At 45.4% G+C, this 23,705-nt stretch overlaps 1 protein-coding gene across 2 annotated transcripts in view; it reads right to left on the bottom strand.

Moving 5' to 3' along the window:
• SMAD3 (SMAD family member 3) overlaps positions 1–23,386 on the bottom strand; it is a 133,753-nt gene extending 110,367 nt beyond the window's left edge. The window contains exon 1 of one of the 2 annotated variants that reach the window (XM_038767130.1): positions 22,843–23,386. In XM_038767130.1, the coding sequence (XP_038623058.1) occupies positions 22,843–23,048 (206 nt within the window). In that variant the 5' untranslated portion in view covers positions 23,049–23,386. The remainder of the gene's footprint in view (positions 1–22,842) is intronic. The other variant, XM_038767128.1, reaches the window with a different exon arrangement.
• Between the last annotated feature and the right edge of the window lie 319 nt (positions 23,387–23,705).

Genomic DNA, 23,705 nt, shown 5'->3' with positions numbered 1-23,705 from the left:
ACACTGCTTCCGATTCCCTCAGCACTGGGGCCACCCCGCTAAGGTTTACCAACTCCAAGGTCAAAGGCCTTGGTATGCATTTATTATGACACCATCTCACCAAAAACCACTTCCCCACTGGCCCCAAAGTAATACAAATGCCTAGCCCACAAAAGCTAGACAAATATGACTTTACTTCCCTTTCATAAGCAATGATTGACAAACGCCCAACACTCCAGGTCCCTCCAAAGTCAACAGGGTGCAGGGATTTGGCAAAACCTGGATTGCTCCCAAGCCGAGATCACGGATTATGACACCAGACAGGTTGGAGAGGCTGCAGCTTCTCAGGCGACTGCAGAGAAACAGTGATCTCAGAGAAGCAGCATGGCCTAGTGGCTAGACCACAGGCCCAGGAGTCAGTGTGGCCTAGTGGACAGAGCACAGGCCTGGGAGTCAGAAGGTCCCACATTCTCATCCTGGCTCCGCCAGCCGTCTGTCGTGTGACCTTGGGTGAGTCAATCGGCTTCTCTGGGCCTCAATTCCCTCATCTGTAAAACAGGGATTGACTGTGAGCCCCACCTGGGAGGTAGGCAGTGTTCAACCTGATTAGCTTGTTCCTAATCCAGGGTTTAGTAAAATACCTGGCACTTCATTCATTCATTCAATCACATTTATTGAATGTTTACTGTGTGCAAACCACTGTACTAAGCGCTTGTGAGAGTACAATATAACAATAAACTGACACATTCCTTGACCACAATGAACTCACAGTCCAGAGAGGGAGACAGACATTAAAATAAATAAATTACAGATATGTACAGTACTTATGTGTAGTGAGCAAATAAATGCTCCCCCCCCCCCCAAAAAAAAAAGTCGGTCCATGACGGTTGCCAACTGCACTCCAGGATGGCCAATTCACACCCAAAGCTCCCCTGGCCACATTCTTTACACACCCAGAAAAGGGTTTCGAGGAAAATGGAAACTTCCACTGGCCTCAATGGGTGTTCTCAATGGGCCCCTTCTAGTCAGGAGGATGTGAAGGGGCCAGAGGAAAACAAAATCTGTTTGGACTGAACAGACTTCCACAACAAATGCAGACTGCAGCAGTGGCAACCCAGCAAAAAGGCTTCTACCCGAGTGGGAGAGGAAGCGGCCACCTATTTGCTTGGCTTGGCAGAGGGAGCGGGCTTGGCGCTCCCCTCACTCAGTCTTCTGCGTGCCGATAGGGATGGAGATGGAGAGATCCTGCAGACCTTCAGCTGGTTTCAGTCCTTGAACTTGGAGGCCTCAGGTGGAGCCTGAACCGAATCCACATTTTCAGAGTCCTGAACAGTGCACTAAGTGCTGGGGGAGATACAAGCTAAGCAGGGTTTTTTTTTATGGTATTACTTAGGCGCTTACTATGTGCCAGGCACTGTTCTAAGCACTGAAGTAGATATAAGGTAGTCAGGTGGGCCACAGTACCTTTCCCCGGAGGGGCTCCCAGTCTTAATCCCCATTTTACAGATGAGATAACTGAAGCACAGAGAAGTTAAGTGACTTGCCCAAGGTCACATAGAAGACAAGAAGCAGTGTCTGGATTAGAACCCATGTCCTTCTGACTCCCAGGCCCATGCCTTATCCACTATGCCACGCCACTTCTCACAACCACGGTACTGGGTAAAGTGAAAATGTGGATATTTTGCCAACTAGCTATGGTTCACCCCAAACATTTATGGAATTCTGATATTTACACAGACCTAGCCTCTGCCTTGATTCAGTGAGCATCTCCAACCAACACAAACCAGCTGGAAGGAACCAAACAAATATCTAAAATTGAGACGCATATGATTTAAAAGCTGAAATACTGAAAAAAATCTACAAAAACTTTTCTCTAAAAACATTACAATAATAATTGCAAGACTGGTTTCCTCAGTCTGCATGTATTATTCCCTTTTGTCCCTACAGTTGCAGGATGGGGAATTCTCCCAAGGCAATTGATTGGTTAGGCAGTTTGTAGTCAAATCAAGAATACTTTCACAGCTTCCAGTTGGTTTTTTTTTCTGTAGTCTATGGAGGGATGATTGATGGGGGTGGGGGGGTATACTAAGAGGAAGAGAGGAAGAGGTGGGAGGAGAAAGGGGTAGGGGAAGAGATAAGAGGGGAGAGGTGGGAGAAGGAAAAGGAGAAAGGAAAGATGTTGCCTCATAAGCTGCTTAAGAATTCAACTGGAGAGAGAGAGAGAGAGAGAGAGAGAGAGAGTGTGTGTGTGTTTGTAAGTCACGCTGCAGAGGTTACCCACAGTAATATTTCTGAGCTTCATGCACTTACCACAGTGAAAGCAAAAGTCAATACTACAGCTGAAATAGCATGACAAAGGGTTGGAGGAAAGTGGTGAGCCATTAACATAAAATAAGACAAAATCTTTGTCCATTACCAGTGATATCTTTCAGATTATTGGTATCTGATAATGAGCTATTAAAAATAAAGTAAAATAAAAATCCCCAGTATAAACTTTCCTCCCAGTTCTACTTAGAGAAGCAGCAGCATCCACTGGGAGTCAGACGACCTGGATTCCAAACCCAGCCCTGCCACTTGCCTGGTGGGTGACCTAGGGCAAGTCACTTCACTTCTCTGGGCCTCAGTTTCCTTACTCCCAGACCCATGTTCTATCCACTAGGCTATGCTGCTTCTCTGTATCTATCCCACTGCTTAGTACAGAGCCTGGTACATAGTGAGCACTTATATGCCACTATTATTATTCTTATTATTATTGTTACTATTATTACCTAGCAGCCAGAATGGACTGGGGGTAGGGAGGGAGGGAGGTAAATGGAAAGGGGTGGGAAGGGGTAGATGGGGAGGGGTGAGACTGGCCCCTGCCTTTCTTCTTCTCCTCCCCATCAATCGTGTTGCACATTTTGTTTTGTTGTCTGTCTCCCCCTTCTAGACTGTGAGCCCATTGTTGGGTAGGGACCGTCTCTATATGTTGCCAACTTGTACTTCCCAAGTGCTTAGTGCAGTGCTCTGCACACAGTAAGTGCTCAATAAATATGATTGAATGAATGAATGAATTGTACACTCCCAAATACTTAGTACAGTGCTCTGCACACAGGAAGCACTCAATAAATACCATTGACTGTCCTGCAGAGCACTCTACTAAGTGCTTGGGAGAGCACAACAAAATGGAGTGGATAGTCGCATTCCCTGCCCATAAGGAGCTTACAGTCTCTTCCCACCCACCTGCAGTCTATCTTTGAGTACCTTCCGCCCACCTGAGCTGCCAATAATAATAATGATGATGGCATTTATATTAAGTGCTTACTATGTGCAAAGCACTGTTCTAAGCGCTGGGGAGTTTACAAGGTGATCAGGTTGTCCCACAGGGGGCTCACAGTCTTCATCCCCATTTTCCAGATGAGGTAACTGAGGCCCAGAGAAGTGATGTGACTTGCCCAAAGACTTGCCCAATCACAACAGAACCCAACGGCACCAGCCAAAAGGAACCAGGATGAGCCGAGGCCCAATTCCTTCTCACCTTGGAAGGGAAAGAGGGTACCTTCCTAAGGGGCAGAAACCAGAGAGGACAAGGTGGCCTCAGTCATCTCTCTTTTGCACACATACACACATCTCCTTGCCCTCTCATCTCCAACCCCTAAATACAGGGTGCACAAACTGAGGTACTGAGGATACAGCAGAAGGCAGTTTTAACTCTCATTTCCTTTTCCCCCACTCCCTTCTGTGTCACCCTTGCGCTTGGATTTGCACCCTTAGTTCAGCCCTCCCTCAGCCCCGCAGCACTTATGTCCACATTGTTAATTTCTCTACACTAATGTCTGTCTCTCTTTCTAGACTGTGAGCTTGCTATGGGCAGGGAAATTGTCTGCCAACTCTGTCACATTGTACTCTCTCAAGAACACAGTAAATGCTCAATAAATACCACTGACTGATTGATTAAAACTTATTCCCTTCAGGATTACAAACTTCCTGAGGTTGGGAATGCTCAGAAGCCTTTTCAGCTCCTGTTGGCTTTGGAGTCCTTCACTGACGGGGTCACTATTGGAAATTCATTAGGGGTGGCAGTGCTGCACTGATCCCTTTCTACCCCCCTCCCCCCAAATTTTTTTTTAAAATGGTATTTGTTAAGCATTTACTAAGTGCACGGCACTGTACTAAGCACTGGGAGAGATACAGGTTAATCAGGTGGATGCAGTCCATGTACCTCACGGGGTTCACACTCAATCCCCATTTTACAGGTGATGTAACTGAGGCAAAGATAAATAAAGTGACTTGCCCAAGATCACACAGCAAACAAATGGCAGAGCAGGGAATAGAATCCAGGTCCTTCTGACTCCCAGGCCCATGCTCTATCTCCTGGGATACCCTGCTTGTTTTGTTAAAACAGAGTCAGCAGAAGAAAACACAAATTTCACCCCAGAAGGTTTTAGCTAATACATTAGAAGTTAAACCCCATCTGGGACAGGGACTGTGTCTGACCTAATTAACTTGTACTCCCCCAGTGCTTAGAATGAGTTTGACCTACAGTAAGCGTTGAACAAAAGCCATTTTTAAAAAGTACATAGGCATCCTGTCTATACAAAGCATTTTCAGTCCTGGCAATATTCACCCCATCAGTTAATCACTGGTATTTATTAAGCATTTACTGTGTGCAGAGTACTGTACTAAGCACTTGGGAGAGTACAACAGAGTTGCTGGACAACATTCCCTGCCCTCAGGGAGCTGACAAATAATATTTTCTCCCCCTTGTTGGACTCTGCTTAGGTAAAATTGAGAACTGAAGGAATATTGGGCAAGTTTAAGGAAAACAATAAACCCTACTGGGAGAAAATGAGGGTAACTGGGACGATATATTTAGTTGTCTACACTGCTTAAACTCACCAGAGGATTACCTAGTTCTCCATTTCCTCTTCCTTATGTGGAGCAATGATATTTGTTATTTACTGAGTGTTTACGGTGTGCAGAGTCCTGTATTAAGTGCTTGGGAAAGAATATCACAGTAGAGTTGATAGACACAAACTCTGCCCACAAGAATCTTACAGCCTAGTGGAAGAGACAGACATGAAACTAAATTACAGAGAGGAAAAATAGCAGAGTCTAATTCAGACTAATTCAGGCTAATTCTAATCCTTCCCATTCTTCCTCTCTCTCATTAACCAAAAACCCCCAAATCTGCCTCTCCTCAAAAGGGATTTTTTTTCTGCACATTTGTTCACATTCTGGCCCCTCAGATGCAGGAGATATGTGCAAAAATGAATTAATAGAAGAAGCTAAATGCCAGGGCAGCAGCTAAAGAATGGCACCTCTAACCTCCTCCTCAGCCTCAAGCTGGTGAAAAAAAAAAAATCCTTCAAATCAGCTTCTTTGATTGGATCTGCAGACTATCCAACAAGAGGGATAACCCTGAAGAGTATGTTATGATGAAATCAGTCTGTCCATTCCAAGAAAGTGGGTGTGGGGGTGGGGGGGGAGTGGAAGTAAACATTAACCCTTCAGGTAGCACTCATTCCTGAACCACTTAGCTGACTGAATCATCAAAAATAGCCACACATGCTCTGTACTGGAGGAAGTGAGTACCCCCTGTCAATCCCCAAACCAAGCTTTGTAATCTCAGAGTGACTTGTTGGCAGAGATTTTTTTTTGCAGGGGGTGGAGGTGGGGGGAAGAGGGGAGGGAAGAGAAGGGGGAAAAGAATAATCTATTTGGAAAACGCAAACTAAGAACCCAACCACACTCCATCACACAACTGAATTTATTCTGACACTGCATCATCTGCGCCGCCCCCAAATCATAGTAGTTTGCTTGAGTCCAAAGTCCATATGAAACCTTCAGGCCCACGAGAAATATGGGGCACTTTTATAAATAAGTACATTTTTTATTTGTATATTTTTATTTGCATATTCAGGTTCTACTGCACTTACCCAAATGCTGAGTGCCATGCAATACATTCATCAGGGCTCAGAAAATAAAATTACTTCTACTTTTTCATCCTGTCACGTACTACTTCCTGCTTTAGTCTTTTCTCTCCCTCATTGGATCAGTGGTATGTACTGAGCGCTTACTTTGTGCAGCCCACTGTACTAAACGCATGGGAGAGTACAATACAGTAGAGATGGCAGACATTCTTCCCTCAATCAGTGGTATTTATTGCAGGTCACTGTACTAAGCACTTGGGAGAGTGCAACACAACAGAGTTGAGAGGTGTGATCGCTGCCCCTCGAGGAGCTTGTGGTCTAGCAGGGGGCTGAAGGGGTACAAACATGGGAGAGAAATTTTGAAGAAACTACTCTGCCTCTTTTGTCTGATTCACTGGCCTCTTCCTCACCCCTCCATGCTAAAATGCCTGCTTCCGGTAACTGGGTCTTTTCCTGCTGGTATGGAAGCAAGGTGGGTGGGGGGCATGAGGAAGGGAGGGGGGGTGACCAAAGAGAAGGAGAAGCTCTGACCAAGGACTATGGGCCTTGGATGGAAGCCAAACTCTTATCAGGCAATAAGCAATAATTAAGTTAATCATCCTCCCCTAACCTGAACCAGGCTCCCAGACTTAACAAACATGGAAGTTCCCAACTCTAAGCTCACTGTGAGCATGGAATGTGTCTGTTATATTGTTCTATTATACTCTCCTAAGCGCTTAGTCCACTGGTCTGCACACAGTAACTGCTCAATAAATATGATTGACTGACTGTGTAGCTGTTCTGCCTGTATTCTATAGATGCTTTCCTTCCCGCTCACAATCCTGCATGTCATTAAGTTGTAGTTCCTACAGTCCTCTTCCCAGTGCCTAGCTGGTTCATTTTTCTTCCTACATCAAGCATCCATGAGAAATAGCAGGGAATGTGGCTGTTATATTGTTGTGTTGTATTCTCACAAGCGCTTAGTACAGTGCTTTGCACACAGTAAGGGCTCAATAAGGAAGGAGAATGGCTTAGTGGATAGAGCACGGGCCTGGGAGTCAGAAGGACCTGGGTTCTAATCCCAGCTCCACCACATGTGTGCTGTGAGAGCTTGGACAAATCATTTAACTTCCCTCTGTCTCAGTTACCTCATCTGTAAAATGGGGCTTAGAGTGTAAGTCCCTAGTGGGACATGGATTGTGCCCGACCTGATTAACTTTTATCTACCCCAGTGCTTAGAACAGTGCTTGGCACACAGTAAGCACTTAACAAGTACCACTGTTATTATCACTAATAATGTTAATAATGATGAAAATAATAAATAAAATTGACAGTGGATAGAGAACAGGCCTGGGAATCAGAAGGAGCTGTGTTCTAATCCCAGTTCAGTCACTTGTCTGCTGGGTGACTTTGCTTAAGTCACTTCACTTTTTTGGCCTCAGCTATCTCATCTGTAAAATGGGCGTTAAGACAGAGCCCCACGTGGGACATGGACTGGGTCCGACCTGATTAGCTTGAATCTAGCCGAGCACTGAATATGTAGCCTGGCACATAGTAAGCACTTTACAAATACCATCCATTTATTAGAAGATACAAGATAATCACACTGAGGCTCACGATCTAAGAGGAGGGCAAAGCAGGCATCTTATTCCCATTGTAAAGATGAGGAAACTGAGTCCCAGAGAGGTTAACAAGCTAATCCAAGGTCACCCAGCTCTTTCCAATAAGCCACACTGCTTCCCAATGCAAGGTTCAAGGCCTTCAGGTCTTGTGCTTCTGATTTACTTCCACAAGTGCGTAGTATGGTGAATTGCACTCATCGGTTGCTCAATAAATACCATTTCTACTACAACTTCAGCAGCCCACACCCATCTGCCGCTGCCCCAAACAAATGCCCCCTTCTCTTCTTTCTGCAAGTATTTAATGGTAATTTCACACTCACCTCCCTCTCTTTGCCAATTCCATTTTATTCACCAACACCACCCTTTGATTTCAAGGGGTAGGGGAAATCACTTTCCTATTCCTTGTAAAGGAACAGAAGAGGAAGAGAAAAAACACTTGGGCACACAGTATCTAGATAAGACACATATTCATTCATTCAGTGCTATTTAGTGCATAGCTACTGTGTGCAAAGCCCTCTACTGAGACTTTATATATCGATATCTTCAATTTGATGGGGACACTGTAGATTTTACCTGTGTACGTACTTAATGTGCTTGACACACACATCTGCATCAGTGCTGAAATTCTAGATCAAGAAGTTTCCAGAGAATACGGAACTTTCCGTGTACTCTGCTGTGACCCCAGCAGCCGCTAGACTTCAGATTCCAGATAAACGCTCTAGGCAGATCTCCAAACAAGGCACTCAATCAGGATTCCCAAAATTATTACTACTATTAATAATAGTATTCATTAAGTGCCTTATTTGCTAAGCAGTAGCCAAACAATCATATTTATAGTTGTTAAGGGTATTTGTTAAGCACTCATGTTCCAGGCACCGTACTAAGCCTGGAACATAAGTTCCGTAACACCGCACATCCACCAAGCTAGCTCTCTTCCTCCCTTCAAAGCCCTACTGGGAGCTCACCTCCTTCACAGGAGGCCTTCCCAGACTGAGCCCTCTCCTTCCTCTCCTCCTCCTCCCCATCCCCCCAGCTCTACCTCCTTCTGCTCCCCACAGGACCTGTATATATGTTTGTACATATTTATTACTCTATTTTACTTGTACATATTTACTATTCTATTTATTTTATTTTGTTAGCATGTTTTGTTTTGTCTCTCTCCCCCTCCTAGACTGTGAGCCCGCTGTTGGGTAGGGACCACCTCTATATGTTGCCAATTTGTACTTCCCAAGTGCTTAGTACAGTGCTCTGCACACAGTAAGCACTCAATAAATATGATTGAATGTATGAATGAATGAATAAACACTGGGGCAGTTACAAGATAATCAGATTGGACACTGTTCATACCCCACATGGAACTCATAGTATTAATCCCCATTTGGCAGATGAGGGAACTGAGACACAGAGAAATGAAGTGATTTGCCCAAGGTCCCATAGCAGACAAGTGGCAGAACCAGGATTGGAATCCAGGTCCTTCTGACTTCCAGGCCTGTGCTCTATCCACTAGGCCATGCTGCTTCTCTATTGAGTGCTTCTATGTGCAGAGCAATTTACTAAGCTCTTGGGCGAGTACGATACAACAGAATTAGCAGAAACATTCCCTGACCATAACAAGTTTACAGTCTAGAAGGGGAAACAGACATTAATGTGAATAAACAAGTAATTTACAATATAAAGATATGTATATAAAGCCAAGAGCTAGGGAAGCAGCATGGCCTAGTGGAAAGAGCATAGGTCTGGAAGTCCAAGGATCTGGGTTTTTAACTCCAGCTCTAATGATTGCCTGCTGTGTGACCTTGGGTAAGTCATTTCACTTCTTTGGGAATTAGTTCCCTAATCTGCAAAATGGGGATTCAATACCTGTTCTCCTTCCTACCTACACCATGAGTGTCGGAGAGGGACCTGATAATCTTATATCTACCCCAGCACTTAGTGCAGTGCTTGGCACAGAGTAAGCACTTAAAAAATACCACAATAGTTATTATTATTATACAAGATAATCACATTAGACTCAGTCCCTGTACCACAAGACTCACAATCTGAAAATGAAGGGAGTACAGGAACTTAATTACCATTGTGCAGATGAGGAAACTGAGGCCCAGAAAAGTGGTGTGCCGAGGTTCCACAACTGGTAAGTGGCGGTGTTGGGACTAGAACCCGGGCCTCCTGACCCCAAGTCCTGTGTGCTTTCCATTAGACCACACTGCCTCCCGATTATTAATTAATAATAATGAGAAGCAGCATGGCCTAGGTTCTAATCCTGACTCTGCTAGTTGTCTGCTGTGTGACTTTGGGCATATCACTTCATTTCTCTTTGGCTCATTTACCTCATCTGTGAAATGGGGATTAAGACAGTGAGCCTCATGAGGAACACGGACTGTGTCCAACCAGATTAATCTGTAATCACCCCAGTGCTTAGTACACGCCTGGCACATAGTAAGTGCTTAACAAATACCATAAAAAAATTTCTATAAATAATTACTAATTCCTACAGACTATAAACTCCTGAAGGCCAGAGACCGGGGTTTACATTTCTTCGGCCTACAATATTGGCTAAGTGCCACGAGCAGTGCTCGAAAAATATGGTTGGTGAGGAGGATTCCCACATGGGTTTTTGAGCATGCTCAGTAGAGGGTGCTACTTGGAAGGCAATGGAAGCTCTCGGAGAGCAGGAAATGCTATTAGGTGGGAACAAGAGCTGGAGAGTCGAGAGAGCCTGAGCGACACAAACCACGGGCTCCAAACTCAATCCTCCACTCTGACTCTCTGTCCGGAAGTCTCAGGACCGAAGCCTATCCGTCATTCCCGACGGGAGATTTCCACCGACTTGATCGGCGTTCACTAAACATTCAACAATAACAAGCATGTCTGAAGGACATTCATGCCCTTAAAAACTCTATCAATGACCCAAGTATGAATCACAGGATTTCTCCTTCCTCACGCCCCCAATCCTTACTGGCACCAGTTCACAGAAGTTTGCTTTCAATAATGTTTATTTTTACTCAGCCAGCCAATTAAAAAAAAAAAAAACAAGGGGTGGGAAAATGGTAGGGGGCAGTAAGAGTTTTGTTTCCTCTTTGACAACAAGCCCCTTCCCCATAAGCTTGGGAAAGGAGCTCTGAAGGTGCATTTTTACTCAAACAATCTTATAAGATTAATCTCAGCTGGCAGGAAGGTTTGTTTGTGTTGCTTCTTAGTACACTTTGTATAAGTGTTTGGGTAGTGATAAGTGAATACACAAAGAACTCAAGGAAATGGTGAATGAGTAAACAACGTAACAAAATAAAAGCAAAATTGCCTACCAAAGCCCTCTCCAGGACAAGACCTTGTCTCATGTTTCATTAACAGAGAAAATAAGAGCTCCTAGAGTGTGAATTAAGTGATTAAAAGTGTTTATGGTGGATGGGTGTTTTGATGAGAACCATTTCCATCACAACCCTCAGCTTTAACCCCCCTTTAAAAATCAAGGCATTTTTCCTTCTTGGCAACTACTGTTGAATTCTAGGTAAAAACCCCTTACAGCTTTTTTGACTTGTGACAATGTTACAAAAATGACTACCATATAGGTCAAATTTACAGTTGGAACTACAACTTGGCATGTTTGTAATAACTGTAACTACTTTGATAGTTGTGAAAACTGACTTGGAATAAATAATCTGAAGCCTTGAAAGGTTAAAACAAAGATTCCTTGAAAAGTATCCAGTATGAACTGCTCTGGCCTATCAAATTGTCAAATGAATATACTGCAATGTGGTGGTTTTTTTGTTGGTGGGTTGCTTTGTTGTTGGGGTTTTTTTTAATGGTATTTGTTAAGCCCTTACTAATGTACCAGGCTCTGTCCCAAGCGCTGCGGCAGATACAAGATAATCAGGTTGAACACAGTCCATGTTCCGGTTATTTGCAGTAAAGTTACTATCCTAATCTAAACTTGTGCATTTCCTCATGGTGTTTTATTTGTAACTCTCATCCTGCCTTACAAAAAGTCTGAGCTTACACACACACACACACACACACACACACACACACACACACAGCAGGTCTGTATATAGTTACATGAAATAAGGAAACATACTTATGAATGACTGATCACCTTCCACAGGTATTTTTCTGTGCCTGTACCTTAACCATTTTAAATACTCTAAAGGTCATTACATGAAAGAAACCTCCTGTCCTAAGCTTGAGTTTCCAAAAACAGGGAAATGTGTTGTAATGTACTATAAGAATTTGATTTACTATACATTATTTGACATCAGTGCTGAAAACTAGGCATTGGACACATCTAAATGAGGAATGGAGAGCTGAATGACTGACCTAACACCCAGCAATCAATCATTTACTGAGAACTTACTATGTGCAGAGCACTGTACTAAGTGCTTGGGAGAGTACAATATAACAGAATTGGAAGGCCTGTTCCCTGCCGAAAATGAGCTTGCAGTCTAGAGTTTACAGTCTAGTACAGTGCCCTGCACAAAGTAAGCACTTAAATACCACAATTATTAATTTTTACATAATAATTTATAGATACTATCCTCACTCCTTTCCCACTGCAAGTGCTCAATAAAAATCATTGATCGATCGAATCCAACCCACACATTTACTTCGCTCCTCTGATACCAACCTAACGTTCTGCCTCAATCTCAAACTCTCTCACCCATGATCCCTTGCTCAAGTCCTCTCTCCTGCCTGCCGCTCCCCCTTGATATCTGAAGGACCACTATTCTTCCCCTCTTCAAAGTCCTACTAAAATCCTATCTCCTCCAATAATCCCAATTTCCCAAGCGCTTAGTACAGTGCTCTGCACACAGTAAGCACTCAATAAATACGACTGAATGAATGAATAATCCTTCCCTTTTTTTTTTAGTGCATTTGTCAAGTGCTTACTACTTGTCAGGCACTGTTCTAAGCCCTGGGGTAGACCATTCCTGACCATTCTCCCTCCCTTTCGAATTACCTATTAACTTGGGTCTGCACTCCTTAAGCACTCTGATACTCACCCCACCCCTACACAGCAAACTTAGGTGCACATCCTTATATTTTGTGGCTTCTCCTATCTGAGATTTATTTTGTAATGTCAGGTTTCCCCACTAGATTGTAATCTCCTTGAGGGTAAGAATCATGTCTACTAACTCTGTTGTGCTGTTCTCTCTCAAGAGCTTAGTACAGTGCCCTGCACACATTAAGTGCTCATTAAATACCACTGATTGATTGGTAGGTGTTCAATAAAGACTGTGAGGCCCCCTTCAGATAGGGACTGTGATCTGATTATCTTGTATGTACCCTAGTGCTTAGGCTAATGTTTGCTGTGATCCCCAAATGGATCGGGGATTGTGCCCAACTCGACTTGCTTGTATCCACCCCAGTGCTTAGTACAGTGCCTGGCATATAGTAAGAACTTAACAAATACCATTATTATTATCATTATTACACAGCAAGCACCTAAATGCCATAATTGCTATTACCTTAAATCTACTTAAGCATTAACTCTTGCACCCTATCCCCTTTTACTTCTTCCTCTCTCTCTAATGTACTTTAGTGTCTCTCCGTAAAAGTGTAAGCTTCTCGAGAGCAGGAATCACATCTACTAATTCTGTCATACTCTCCCAAATGCTTAGTACAGTGTTCTCCCCACATTGGGACTTATAAATACAGTTGACTAATCAGAAGGGTTTTTTGTGTGTTTTAGTGGTACTTGTTAACAACAATAATAATAATAATAATAATGGTATTTGTTAAGCCAGGCACTATTCTCATTGCTGGGGTAAATACAGCTAATCAGGTTGGACAGAGTCCCTGTCCCCCATGGGGCTCACAGACTTAATTCCTATTTTACGGACAAGGTAACTGAGGCACAGTGAAGTGACTTCCCCAAGGTCACACAGAAGACAAGTGGTAGAACGGAAATTAGAACCCAGGTCTTATCCACTGGGCTATGCTGCTTCTCAGTTCAGCCCCGAATAGAATGTCTAATGCCTCAGTTGTTGTTCTACTGCTAATTGGAGTGATCACCGTGAGGGGGTTGGACATAAAATTGCTTTCAGTTCCTGAGGCTGCAGTTCCAAAGCAGATTTTTCCACTTCTACCAAATGGGTGGAAAGCACTACATTTCACACCAAGATCACAGAATGGCTGGACAATAAATTAATAAGTATAAAGCTTTTTCAGGGAGCACCTGCAATGGGTATTTGACGGCCAACACTATATAGAGTGGTTTTGTTTTTTTTAACGTGTCTCTTTTAAGCTCTTACCATGTACCAGGCACTGTATTAAGCCCTGAGGAAGAGTCAAAATAATCAGGTTGGACACGGTACCTGTCCCACTTTGGGCTCACAGACTTAATCCCCATTCTACAGATGAGGTAACTGAGATCCAGAGCAGTAAAGCGACTGGCCTAAGGTCACCAAGTAGACAAGTGACAGAACGGGGATTAGAGATCATGTCCTCTGACTCCCAGGCCCAAGCTCTTTCCACTAGCCCACGTCAAGGCATAAGGAATAGACAAAACAAGGGTAAAAAGGAAAAAGGTACACCCACGTCACACATGAACACACAGACAAACACTTCGGTGGGAAAGGCACTAATAAGCAATGGCAAGATCCCACAGCCAGATCATGTCTGCAGTTGTTTAGAGTCAAGCTCAGTCCTACTTGCAAGCATCAGAGAAGGCTTGTAAAACTCCACCCAATCCAAAGAGGAGTCTGGACTTTTTGTCATTTCTGGCTGTCTCTTTAAGTCTGCTCTCTTCACTGCCAACCAACACAATCAGCTCAGGGGGTGAGGGGGTGGGAGGGGAAGAGGACTGGACCTCTTTTTTTTTTTTTAACCCAGAAGAACATCAAAAGGAGGCACGGAGAAAAGTTAATTAGTACCATTCATGAGCCTTGTTGAAAGGGAACTGTGCATTCCAATCTTGGAGCATTTAATTGCACTTGATAGGAGGTGGGGGAAGGGAGAGGGGCAGGGCTGAGAATGAAGTCTGATTTCAATTTATTTTAGGCATTGCTTGGACCTATTTATTTTATACAGTATCTCATGCAGAATAATGGTATTACTGTGCATCAAACAACATTAAAATCGCCTAATAAATTAACAAGTGAAAATTAATGGTCGTTCAGTCCATTAAATCTTGTTAATTTTATTTTGGTTACGATAATACAGCAATCACAAGTTTACATTATTAAACCAATATTTATTAAAAACTCATTTTAATTGGATTCCTGATGTGATAAACTTGCATAGAATTCCTTGATTCCATCAACTTCTTGCATTTCTCATCATAGTTAAATGATTACTGCAGTCTTTTTCTATTAAAATGAAGTAATCATTTAAAAAAAATGCTTCCTTGCAAAAAGGCAGCAGACAAAAAAAAACACACACACAACTCTTGGATTTAATCCAAGGCACCAAATCGGAACCTTATGTCTTTTTAAAACATATTTAAGATTTAATTTATCTTCTTGAAATGGAAACAGGAAGAGGTGCTGGGCATAGCCTGCTACGATTCTAAAATGTAAAGCACACAACCCGCCCTGCTATTTTCATTTATATGGTGCACATCGGTTACCCTCTGGTCTGAGCATTTGCAAAAGTTACTCTTCACTCCTAGAAAACCTGGATCGGGATGCCAGATAACATTGCCGCTTTCAACACTCAATGAAAAAATAGTATAGTGCTTAAAACGAATCCATCTGACCAACCTCTTCCCATAAAAGAGAACAAACCCAAAGCAAAAGGGGCTTATTTGCCGCCTTTGGTTTATTCAAAAGCAGAAGGGCCAAGGTGCAGACGTCCATACAAACCTAAAGTCAATCACTGGACAGTAGCGGCATAAAAATTATCCTAATGCTATTTCAGTCTCCTTGGACTTCTCCCCGACTCAATCACAGTCACTTCAATTTGGTCTTAGAAATCTCTTCCCATGAGAAAAGTCACTTGCTGAGGGAAAACATTGTTTCTTAGCGAGTTACAGGCTTTTGCTCTCGCCTTGCCCCCCCTGTTTCCCACGCACAAGTTTTCTGCTTCAATCACTGCAGTATCAGGGGGGAAACTGCTTAACGTTGGGTTATCATTTCCCGGGCTTTCAGGAACTTCCATATTTTATCTAATTTGTGCAGTAATTGTATCTTAAGTTTGCATTTTCATAGCAAAAAGAATGAACAAAAATGGGGAAAAGTTAGTAAACTCAAAGGATGATCTGTTAAAGTCACATCTTCTCCAAGAGGCCTTCTCCATTTATGCTTTTTTTTACTCCAACTCCCTCGCCCTTCTGCATCATCTATTCACTCGAATTTGTGACTTTTGGGTATTTGATATTCACCCCACCCTCAACCCCACTGTAAGCTTGTTGTGGGCAGCGACCTTGTCAACCAACTGTATTGTACTGTATGCTCCCAAATGTTTAATACAGTGTCTGTACACAGTAAGCGTTCTGCACAGTAAACGCTCAATAAATACCACTGATGACAATGATTCATGCTTCTCTATTATAGCCGGGAGGCAACAAGGTGTAGTGGAAAGATCAAGAGTCTGGGAGTCAGAGGACCTGGGTTCTAATCCTGACTCTGCTTCTTGACTATTAAGTGACCTTAACTGCTTTATGCCTCAGTAGTAATAGCAATTATTAGGCCTATACTGTGTGCAGAGCACTGTATTAAGTGCTGGAAAAGTGTACACAGGTGGGAAATTAGTTTCCCGTATGTAAAACAAAGATAACGACACTCGCCTTTCAAGGTTGCTGTGACCACAAAAAGTGACGTAAGTAATGAAGAATGTTTTGGGAATAAAAGTGCATCAGAAAGTAACAGTTTCTATAACAATTGGAAAATCCACCAGTGGCATTTACCGAGTGTTTACTGTATGCAGAGCACTGTCCTAAGCACTTGGGAAACTACAATGCAACAGAGCTCATAAAGAGTTTACAATCTACAGTCATGCCATATTTCTCACGTGGTTCTCAAAGTAGGAGGGAGAATATGCGCTGAATCCCATTTTCCGATGAGGAAACAGATTCAGAGAAGTTAGGTTACTTGCCCAAAGTCACACAGCAGGCAAGTGGTGGAACAAGGATTAGAACCCAGGTCCTCCAACTCCCAGGCCCATACTCTTTCCTCTAAACCTAAATTTGCTTCTCTCAAGAGCAGGGATTTTGTCCACGTAGTACAGTGTTCTGAACATAGTCAGGGCTCAATAAACATTGATAGAGGTAGAAGGTTAAAAGATACCACCATGACTGACATTTTTTAACACAAATTCTTAATCACATATAGAAATAATACATTCTTGCTATATACACCCTTTGCACAATGTCTGAAACCTATGCCACTCATCACCATTTTACTGTAAAATCCTGAGAGGGGCCTCCAGTTTAGCTGGAGTTCCCCGAGATTTAATCCCAAACTACTCGGCTTCTTTGCCCAAGTGTACCAGTGAGCTTGAGGCCAAGGACAAGGCTGAAGTCTAGGGTGTGTAGGAATTAATTTCTCCACCAATACAGCCTGTAGTGCTGACTTCTTGTAAATGTTGTTTATGCCTGGGTTGTCCGTTGAAGTGTAAGTACCTTGAGGGCAGGGAATATGCCTTAAATAAGGGAGTAAGCACTTAAATACCATTTAAAAAAAAAAGTCACCAGGTGTCCATGCAGGCCAGGGCGGTGTGCCTTACGTACCAGACCTGCCTGCTGTGACTGTGGCCCAGTGCCAATGACAGCCCATGCCACCAAGGCCCAGCAGGTGGGTGCCTTGGTATCTGCTGGGGTCTTCACCATCCCCTATTTCCAGGATTCTCTCTGAACCTGCCCACGTTGAGGAACATCCCAAGCAACTCTTTGGTCAGGACCCTAATTATGGTATTTGTTAAGTGATTACTATGTGCCAAGCACTTTTCTAAGTGCTGGAGTAGATACGAGTTAATCAGGTTGGACACGGTCCCTGTTCCACATAGGGCTCACACTCAAACCCCATTTTACAGAGGCCCAGGTAATTGAGGCCCAGAGAAGTGAAATGACTTGCCCGAGGTCACACAGCAGACACGTGGCAGAGCTGGAATTAGAACCCAGGTCCTTCTGACTCCCAGGCCCACGTTCTACCCAATATGCCATGCTGTGAGTCCCAGAAAGCTTTTCACTTCTTGTAGGGCTGGGCCTAGAATCCAGGTGTCCTGGTTCCCACAGCGTTGCTCCATCCACCTGACCAAGATGACAGGTTCTTGTGAAAGCCCAGCATCCCCTGGCATGTCCTTGCCTCAGTATCTGGGTGATGAGACTGCGGGGGTGGGGGGAAATCTCTGATAGCTGCTTGATAAAGCAGTCTCCCAGTGGCTGGTAGTGGCTTCTAGACTTAAAGGACAATAACTCTGGGAGGCAGCATGGCCTAGTGAAAAGAACACGAGAGTTAGGAATTTTAGGTTCAAGGTCTGGCTCTTCCACTTGACTGTACCTCAATCCCGCCTATCTCACTGCCGATCTCTTGCCCACTTCCTGCCTCTGGCCCGAAACATCCTCTCTCCTCATATCTGACAGATAATTACTCTCCTCCACTTCAAAGCCTTGTTGAAAGGGCATCTCCTCCAAGAGGCCTTCCATTACTCAGCCCTCCTTTCGTCTTCTCCCACTCCCTTCTGTGTCATCCTGATTTGCTCCCTTTATCCATTCCCCCCTCCTAGTCCCACACACTTAAATGCATATCTGTAATTTATTTATATTAACGTCTGTCTCCATGCCCCCCAGGCTGTAAGCTCATTGTGGACAGGGAATCTATCAGTTATATTACTGTTATATTGTACTCTCTCAAGCAATTAGGACAGTGTTCTGCACACAGTAAGTGCTCAATAAATACCACTTGACTGACTGAAGGCTGTGTGCATTTGGGCAATTTACTTAACCTCCCTATAACCCGATTTCCTCATCTGTAAAATGTAGATTAAAAACCCTGTTCTCCCTTCCTCAGACTAAGCCCAGTGTGGCCCAGGGACTTTGATTATCTTGTAATTACCCTAGCACTTAATATCATAACTCAATTCAGCACTTCTTCCCAGCAACACCCAGTTCTTCCTGCACCATTATTGTTCACCTCTAAAGGCAGTGGGGTGGGGTGGGAACGGGCTGGTCTTACTTCTTTTATATTGTACTCCCCTAAATGTTTAGTACAGTGCTCTGCACTCAGAAGGTGTTCAATAAATACCAGTAATTGATTCTCTTCCCATTTTACAGGTGGGGAAATTGAGGCACAAAGAGGGGAAGCGACTGAGCAGCAGAAAGAGCAAGAACTAGGACCCGGGGGGGGGGCAATTCCCAGTCCTGGGCTCTATCCAATAGGTCACCCTGGCTCTGTCTGCACAAGGCAGTGTTAACTAGAAGAGGGTTTTCCTAGGGGGAAACCTCATCACTTGAATCAGTATGGCGAGATTCTTGCATCTGGTGCCAATCAACCCTGGCAAGAAGAACCCTGGATGGAAAGGGAGGTTTCTGAACCTCCGTACCATTTTTCCCGACACAAAAGTACGAACTCTCATCTGATTGACAGACGCTCCCTGACTGTGGCCAGCTGAGCCCAGTGCTGTTGTCAATCAATGGTATTTGAGCACCTGTGTTCAGAGTATTGTATTAAGCACTTGGATGAGTACAATAATTAGCGGAGTTGGTAAACAAACTTATTCCTCCTCCTGCATCACCCATGCACTTAAATCTGGACCCTTAAAGCATTTGCTATTCACCCCACAGCACTTTTGAACTAATCCATAATTTATTTTAATGTCTGTCTCCCCCTCTAGACTGTAAGCACCTTGTGGTCAGGGAGTTTAGTCAGGGAAGGCCTCTTGAAGGAGATGTGATTTTAATAAGGCTTTGAAGGTGAGGCAAGTGGTGGTCTGTCAAATGATGGGGAGGGAGTTCCCGGCCAGAGGGAGGATGTGGGCAAGGGGTCGGTGGAGAGATAGAAGAGATACAGTGAGTAGGCTGGCCTTAGATGAGCAAAGGAAGTGGCCTGGGTTGTAGTTCAGAAATTAGGGAGTTAAAATAAGAGGGGGTGAGCTGATCGAGTGCTTTAAAGCTGATGGTAAGGAGTTTCTGTCTGATGCAAAGGTGGGTGGCCAACTACTTAAGATTCTTGAGAAGTGGGGAGATATGCACTGAACTTTTTTTAGAAAAATTATCTAGGCATGTTAACTTTGAGGTGTTGTCCACTGGTGTTAGGTAAGTCAGGGGAAGGAAGGAGGTGGGAAGATGAGGAATTCTGTTTGGAACCTGTTCAATTTGAGGTGTTGGCAGGACATCCAAGTACAGATATCCTGATTTAGGGGCTTTTTGTAGTTGATTGTTTCCCTTTACTCCCCCTTATCACCTTGACCTAAGAGTAGAAAGTGGCAGGGGAAGTGGTGAGAAGGCAGGCAAAACTGGGAGCTCTAAATCTTCCAGGAAGGGGAAAGTGTGAAGTCATTTGAATCAGAAAGGTTAAACGCTTCTGAAGGCATAGGCAGCTTCTCAAGCCCAACAAGGGGAAGTAGTACCTTTACTGAACTACTGTTTGGTGCTTGATACTGGTCAAGAACATCGATTTGGGAAACGCTACCCATTGTATTTAAAGCCTAACAAAAAAATTGCATTCATTAAAAAAAAAAGAAAAAAGCATGTCCAGGTTTTGCTACCATAACCCTCTTCTAAAAAGGAAAGGGATAGAGGACAGACCTGAACTGTCAATCAGGCTCCCAGGCTAATTAGGAGAGGAGGAGAACTCAATTAGTCAACCCTCCACATCTGGCTGGTGGCTGGGATCATCACACCATTTCTCAGTCCTTTTGGGGTTGAAAGAACACATCTGCTCTGGGAAGACAGTGTCAGTCGATCGTATTTATTGAGTGCTTACTGTGTCCTGAGCACTGTACTAAGGGCTTGGGGGAGTACAACAAAATTGTACAGACATATTCCCGGCGCAAGGATTTTTTTTTTCTTTTTTCCCTGTTTCTGCCCCACTTAAGCCAGTGCACCCACTGCTCCTGGCCTCGCCGACATAGAGCAGCTGGACCCCAGAGTTGGAAAGCACCAGAGGAGGTCTATGGGGAGAATCTGCCCATATGACAAGAGTGCCAAGCTAAAGTAGCATTTCAGAAATGTGGTCTTTCCTGGCACCCGCAACAGATGCTGCATTGTACAGACCGGCTATGGGATACTGGGTCTGATTGAAAACCAAGGCAACATGTGTTTCTTTCTCTTTCATGTACATAGGCAGACTAATTAAGTGGAAAAAGCATTGTAGCATAGCAAATGGTCACTTTCCCTGTGCCCCTCTCCCTCCCACTCATCTGGCTGGACTGTGGAGCAAACCCAGGTGGCACAATTCAAGCACTCCAGATTCCAGTTTCCTCTCTGCTACCAGAAAGATCTCATGAGGTCAGGGGCTGACCTGGGGGTTCATCATCATGCTAGAGTGGGCTTAAAGCCAAACCCCCTAGGCCCAACCCGTTTGTTTTTTATGGTATTTGTTCAACACATAGTGTGTCAAGCACCATAAGTGCTGGGGTAGATAGAAATTAATCAATCCCTGTCCCACATGGGGCTTACAGTTTAAGGAAGAGGGAGACGAGGTACTGAATCCCCATTTTGCAGTTGAGGATACTGAGGCACCCCCGAGACGTTAGGTGACTTGCCCAAGGTCATATGGCAAGCAAGTAAGGGACCAGGGATTATAACCCAGGTTCTCTGGCTTCCAGGCCTGAGCTTTATCCACTAGGCTGATTCACTCTGGATAATTCACCCCCTTGAATGATCTTCCAGTCCTGGGAGGTCAGGAGATTGGTCCTTCCTTCAAACTTGTCAGTGGGCAAATCTTTCAGGGCCTGTTTCCCCTCCCTATAAAAGGGACTTCAAACCCCTCCCCACCAACTCCTTCCCAGGGATAGTGTGATGATTTATGAGATGAGAGAGACATGAATGTGTTTGCAAACAATGCAGCTCTATTCTTTTGTATGTACCCACATTTTTTCTTAGAGCCCCAAGACATCATTCTTCCCAGAGCCAGCCTGCCTATGGATGGTCAGAAGAAAGGACATTCACTGAGGCCCTGATATATTCCAGATAGTTCTGACCAAACCCGCTGGGAAACGCACTGTAAGCAAGATGCTTTTTTTTCCACCCTTCTACAGAAAAGTAAATGCACTAAACGAGAGAGAGAGAGAGAGAGAGAGAGAGAGAGAGAGAGAGAGAGAGAGAAAGAAAGAAAGAAAGAAAGAAAGAAAGAAAGAAAGAAAGAAAGAAAGAAAGAAAGAAAGAAAGAAAGAATGTGGGGGAGAAAGGCAGAATCACACCTAAAAATACAAAATGCTAATTCAAAAATGAAAAAAAGGGGGGGGTGAGGGGGAAGGAATCTGCCAATCACCCAACGCAGGCTCCCTCACCCACAGCCCCATTCTAAGAGGCTTTCAGCTGTGCGAGCTGCATTCCTTGAGTTTAAAAAAATGCACAACCACCTAGTCTGGAGAGTGAAGGCACGAGCAGCTTGAAATTCTGAAATCACAGCAGCTGGGGGTGCGGGGAGTGGGGGAGGTAATGAGGGGTGGGGAGAGGGGGAGGCATAGAAGGGGGTGAAGGGAAAGGAGGGGAATTAGGGAGAGTGGGGGCATAGAGGGGGGTAGAGTGGAGGAAAAGGGGTGTACGGAAAGAAGGGAAGTGGGGAGGCAAAAGTGGAGGAATGGGGTGCAGGGAGAGGAGGGGAGCAGGGACACAGAAGGGGTAGAATGGAGGAAGAGAGGTACAGAGAAAGGAGAGAAGTAGGGAGGCAAAGGTGGAGGATAGGGGGTGCAAGGAAAGGAGGGGAGGGGAGTGGGGGCATAAAGTGGGTAGAGTGGAGGAACGGGAGTACAGGAAAAGGAGGAGAATAGGGAGACAAAAGTGGAGGAATGGGGTGCAGAGAAAAGAGGAGTGTGGGGGCAAAGAAGGAGATACAGTGGAGGAATGGGGATGCAGGGAAGGGCGGGAGGATAAGAAGGGTGGAGGGGCGGGGATGGATGGTCCTGCCAGAGACGCTAAACAAAGACAGAGCCCTACACAAACTTCTTAGCCTTGCACCACTAACTCCAACAGGGCTCCCCCTTTCTCTCTCCCCCTCCCACCCCCGCACCCCACCCACCTTTGGATACTTCTCCAGACTCCAACTCGGAGCAGGGTGGAAGTCCCAAGAAGATTTTGGTTTTTATTTGGGGGGGAGCGGGGGGAGTTCCCTACCCTCGTCTTCAGCAGGCGGGGATCACACCCAAGGTGGGCAGCGCGTCTCCCCCCATTCCCCCCGGGGAGGTCGCGGACAAGCGTGTGCCCTCTCCGGGCGACTCCCCCGCCCCCCTGCCCCCTCTCCCCTTGCCCTAGGCACCTGGGGATGGTAATGCACTTGGTGTTGATGTTCTGGGTGGTGATGGCCTTCTCCAGCTCATCCAGCTGGCCGGTCTTCTTGAGCTTCTTCACCAGGCTCTTGACCGCCTTCTCGCACCACTTCTCCTCCTGGCCGTTCTGCTCGCCTTTCTTCCAGCCCAGCAGGCGCTTGACGATCGGGGGGGTGAACGGCAGGATGGACGACATTGCGGGGGGGCGGGGTGGGGGTCCCCCGGAGGGGGAGGGGCTCCCCGGGACGGGGGGACGGGGGATCGCCCCAACTCTGGCCCCGACTTGTCGGCTCCGGGCTCGGCTCCCGGGTGGGCGCGGGTCCCTTGTGCAGCCGCCCCCCCGGGGCTGGGGTTGAGGGAGGTCCGAGCCCCTGGGCCGGGCTGGTCCTGGGCGCAGCGGCAGCAGAAAGCGCAGCCGGGGGACGACGGAAGAAAGTTTGGTTTGGTTTTCCGCGCGGGGTTGGCGTTCCGCTGTTGCTGCTACCTCCTCTCGAGCCAAACTTTGCTCTAGTCGCTCACTTTGATGCGCAGATCCATCCGCCCTCCTCCTCCTCGGCCGCCCCTCCTCCGGCCCGCGGCCCGATGTGCGCGCAAACCCGCCCGCCCCGCGGTTCATGCAAATGGCCGGCGGCTCCTCCTCCTCTTCCTCCTCCTCCTCCTCCTCTTCCTCCTCCTGCCCGGACCCACCCCGGAGTTCAGGGGGGTCCGTCCTCCCTGCACCCCCCGCCCCGTCTCCTCCACTTCTCCGTTTGGTGGGGGTTTTTTTAAGTTATTATCCCCCACACATACCACTGTACCCCCTTTATGCCCCCACTCCCCTCCTTTCCTTGCACCCCTTATTCCTCCACCTTTG

This window comes from Tachyglossus aculeatus, chromosome 26 (assembly GCF_015852505.1).
Source record: "Tachyglossus aculeatus isolate mTacAcu1 chromosome 26, mTacAcu1.pri, whole genome shotgun sequence".
Lineage (NCBI taxonomy): Eukaryota > Metazoa > Chordata > Mammalia > Monotremata > Tachyglossidae > Tachyglossus > Tachyglossus aculeatus.
The sequence above is the reverse complement of the archived record's forward strand: the minus strand, read 5'-3'. Positions and strand labels throughout refer to the sequence as shown.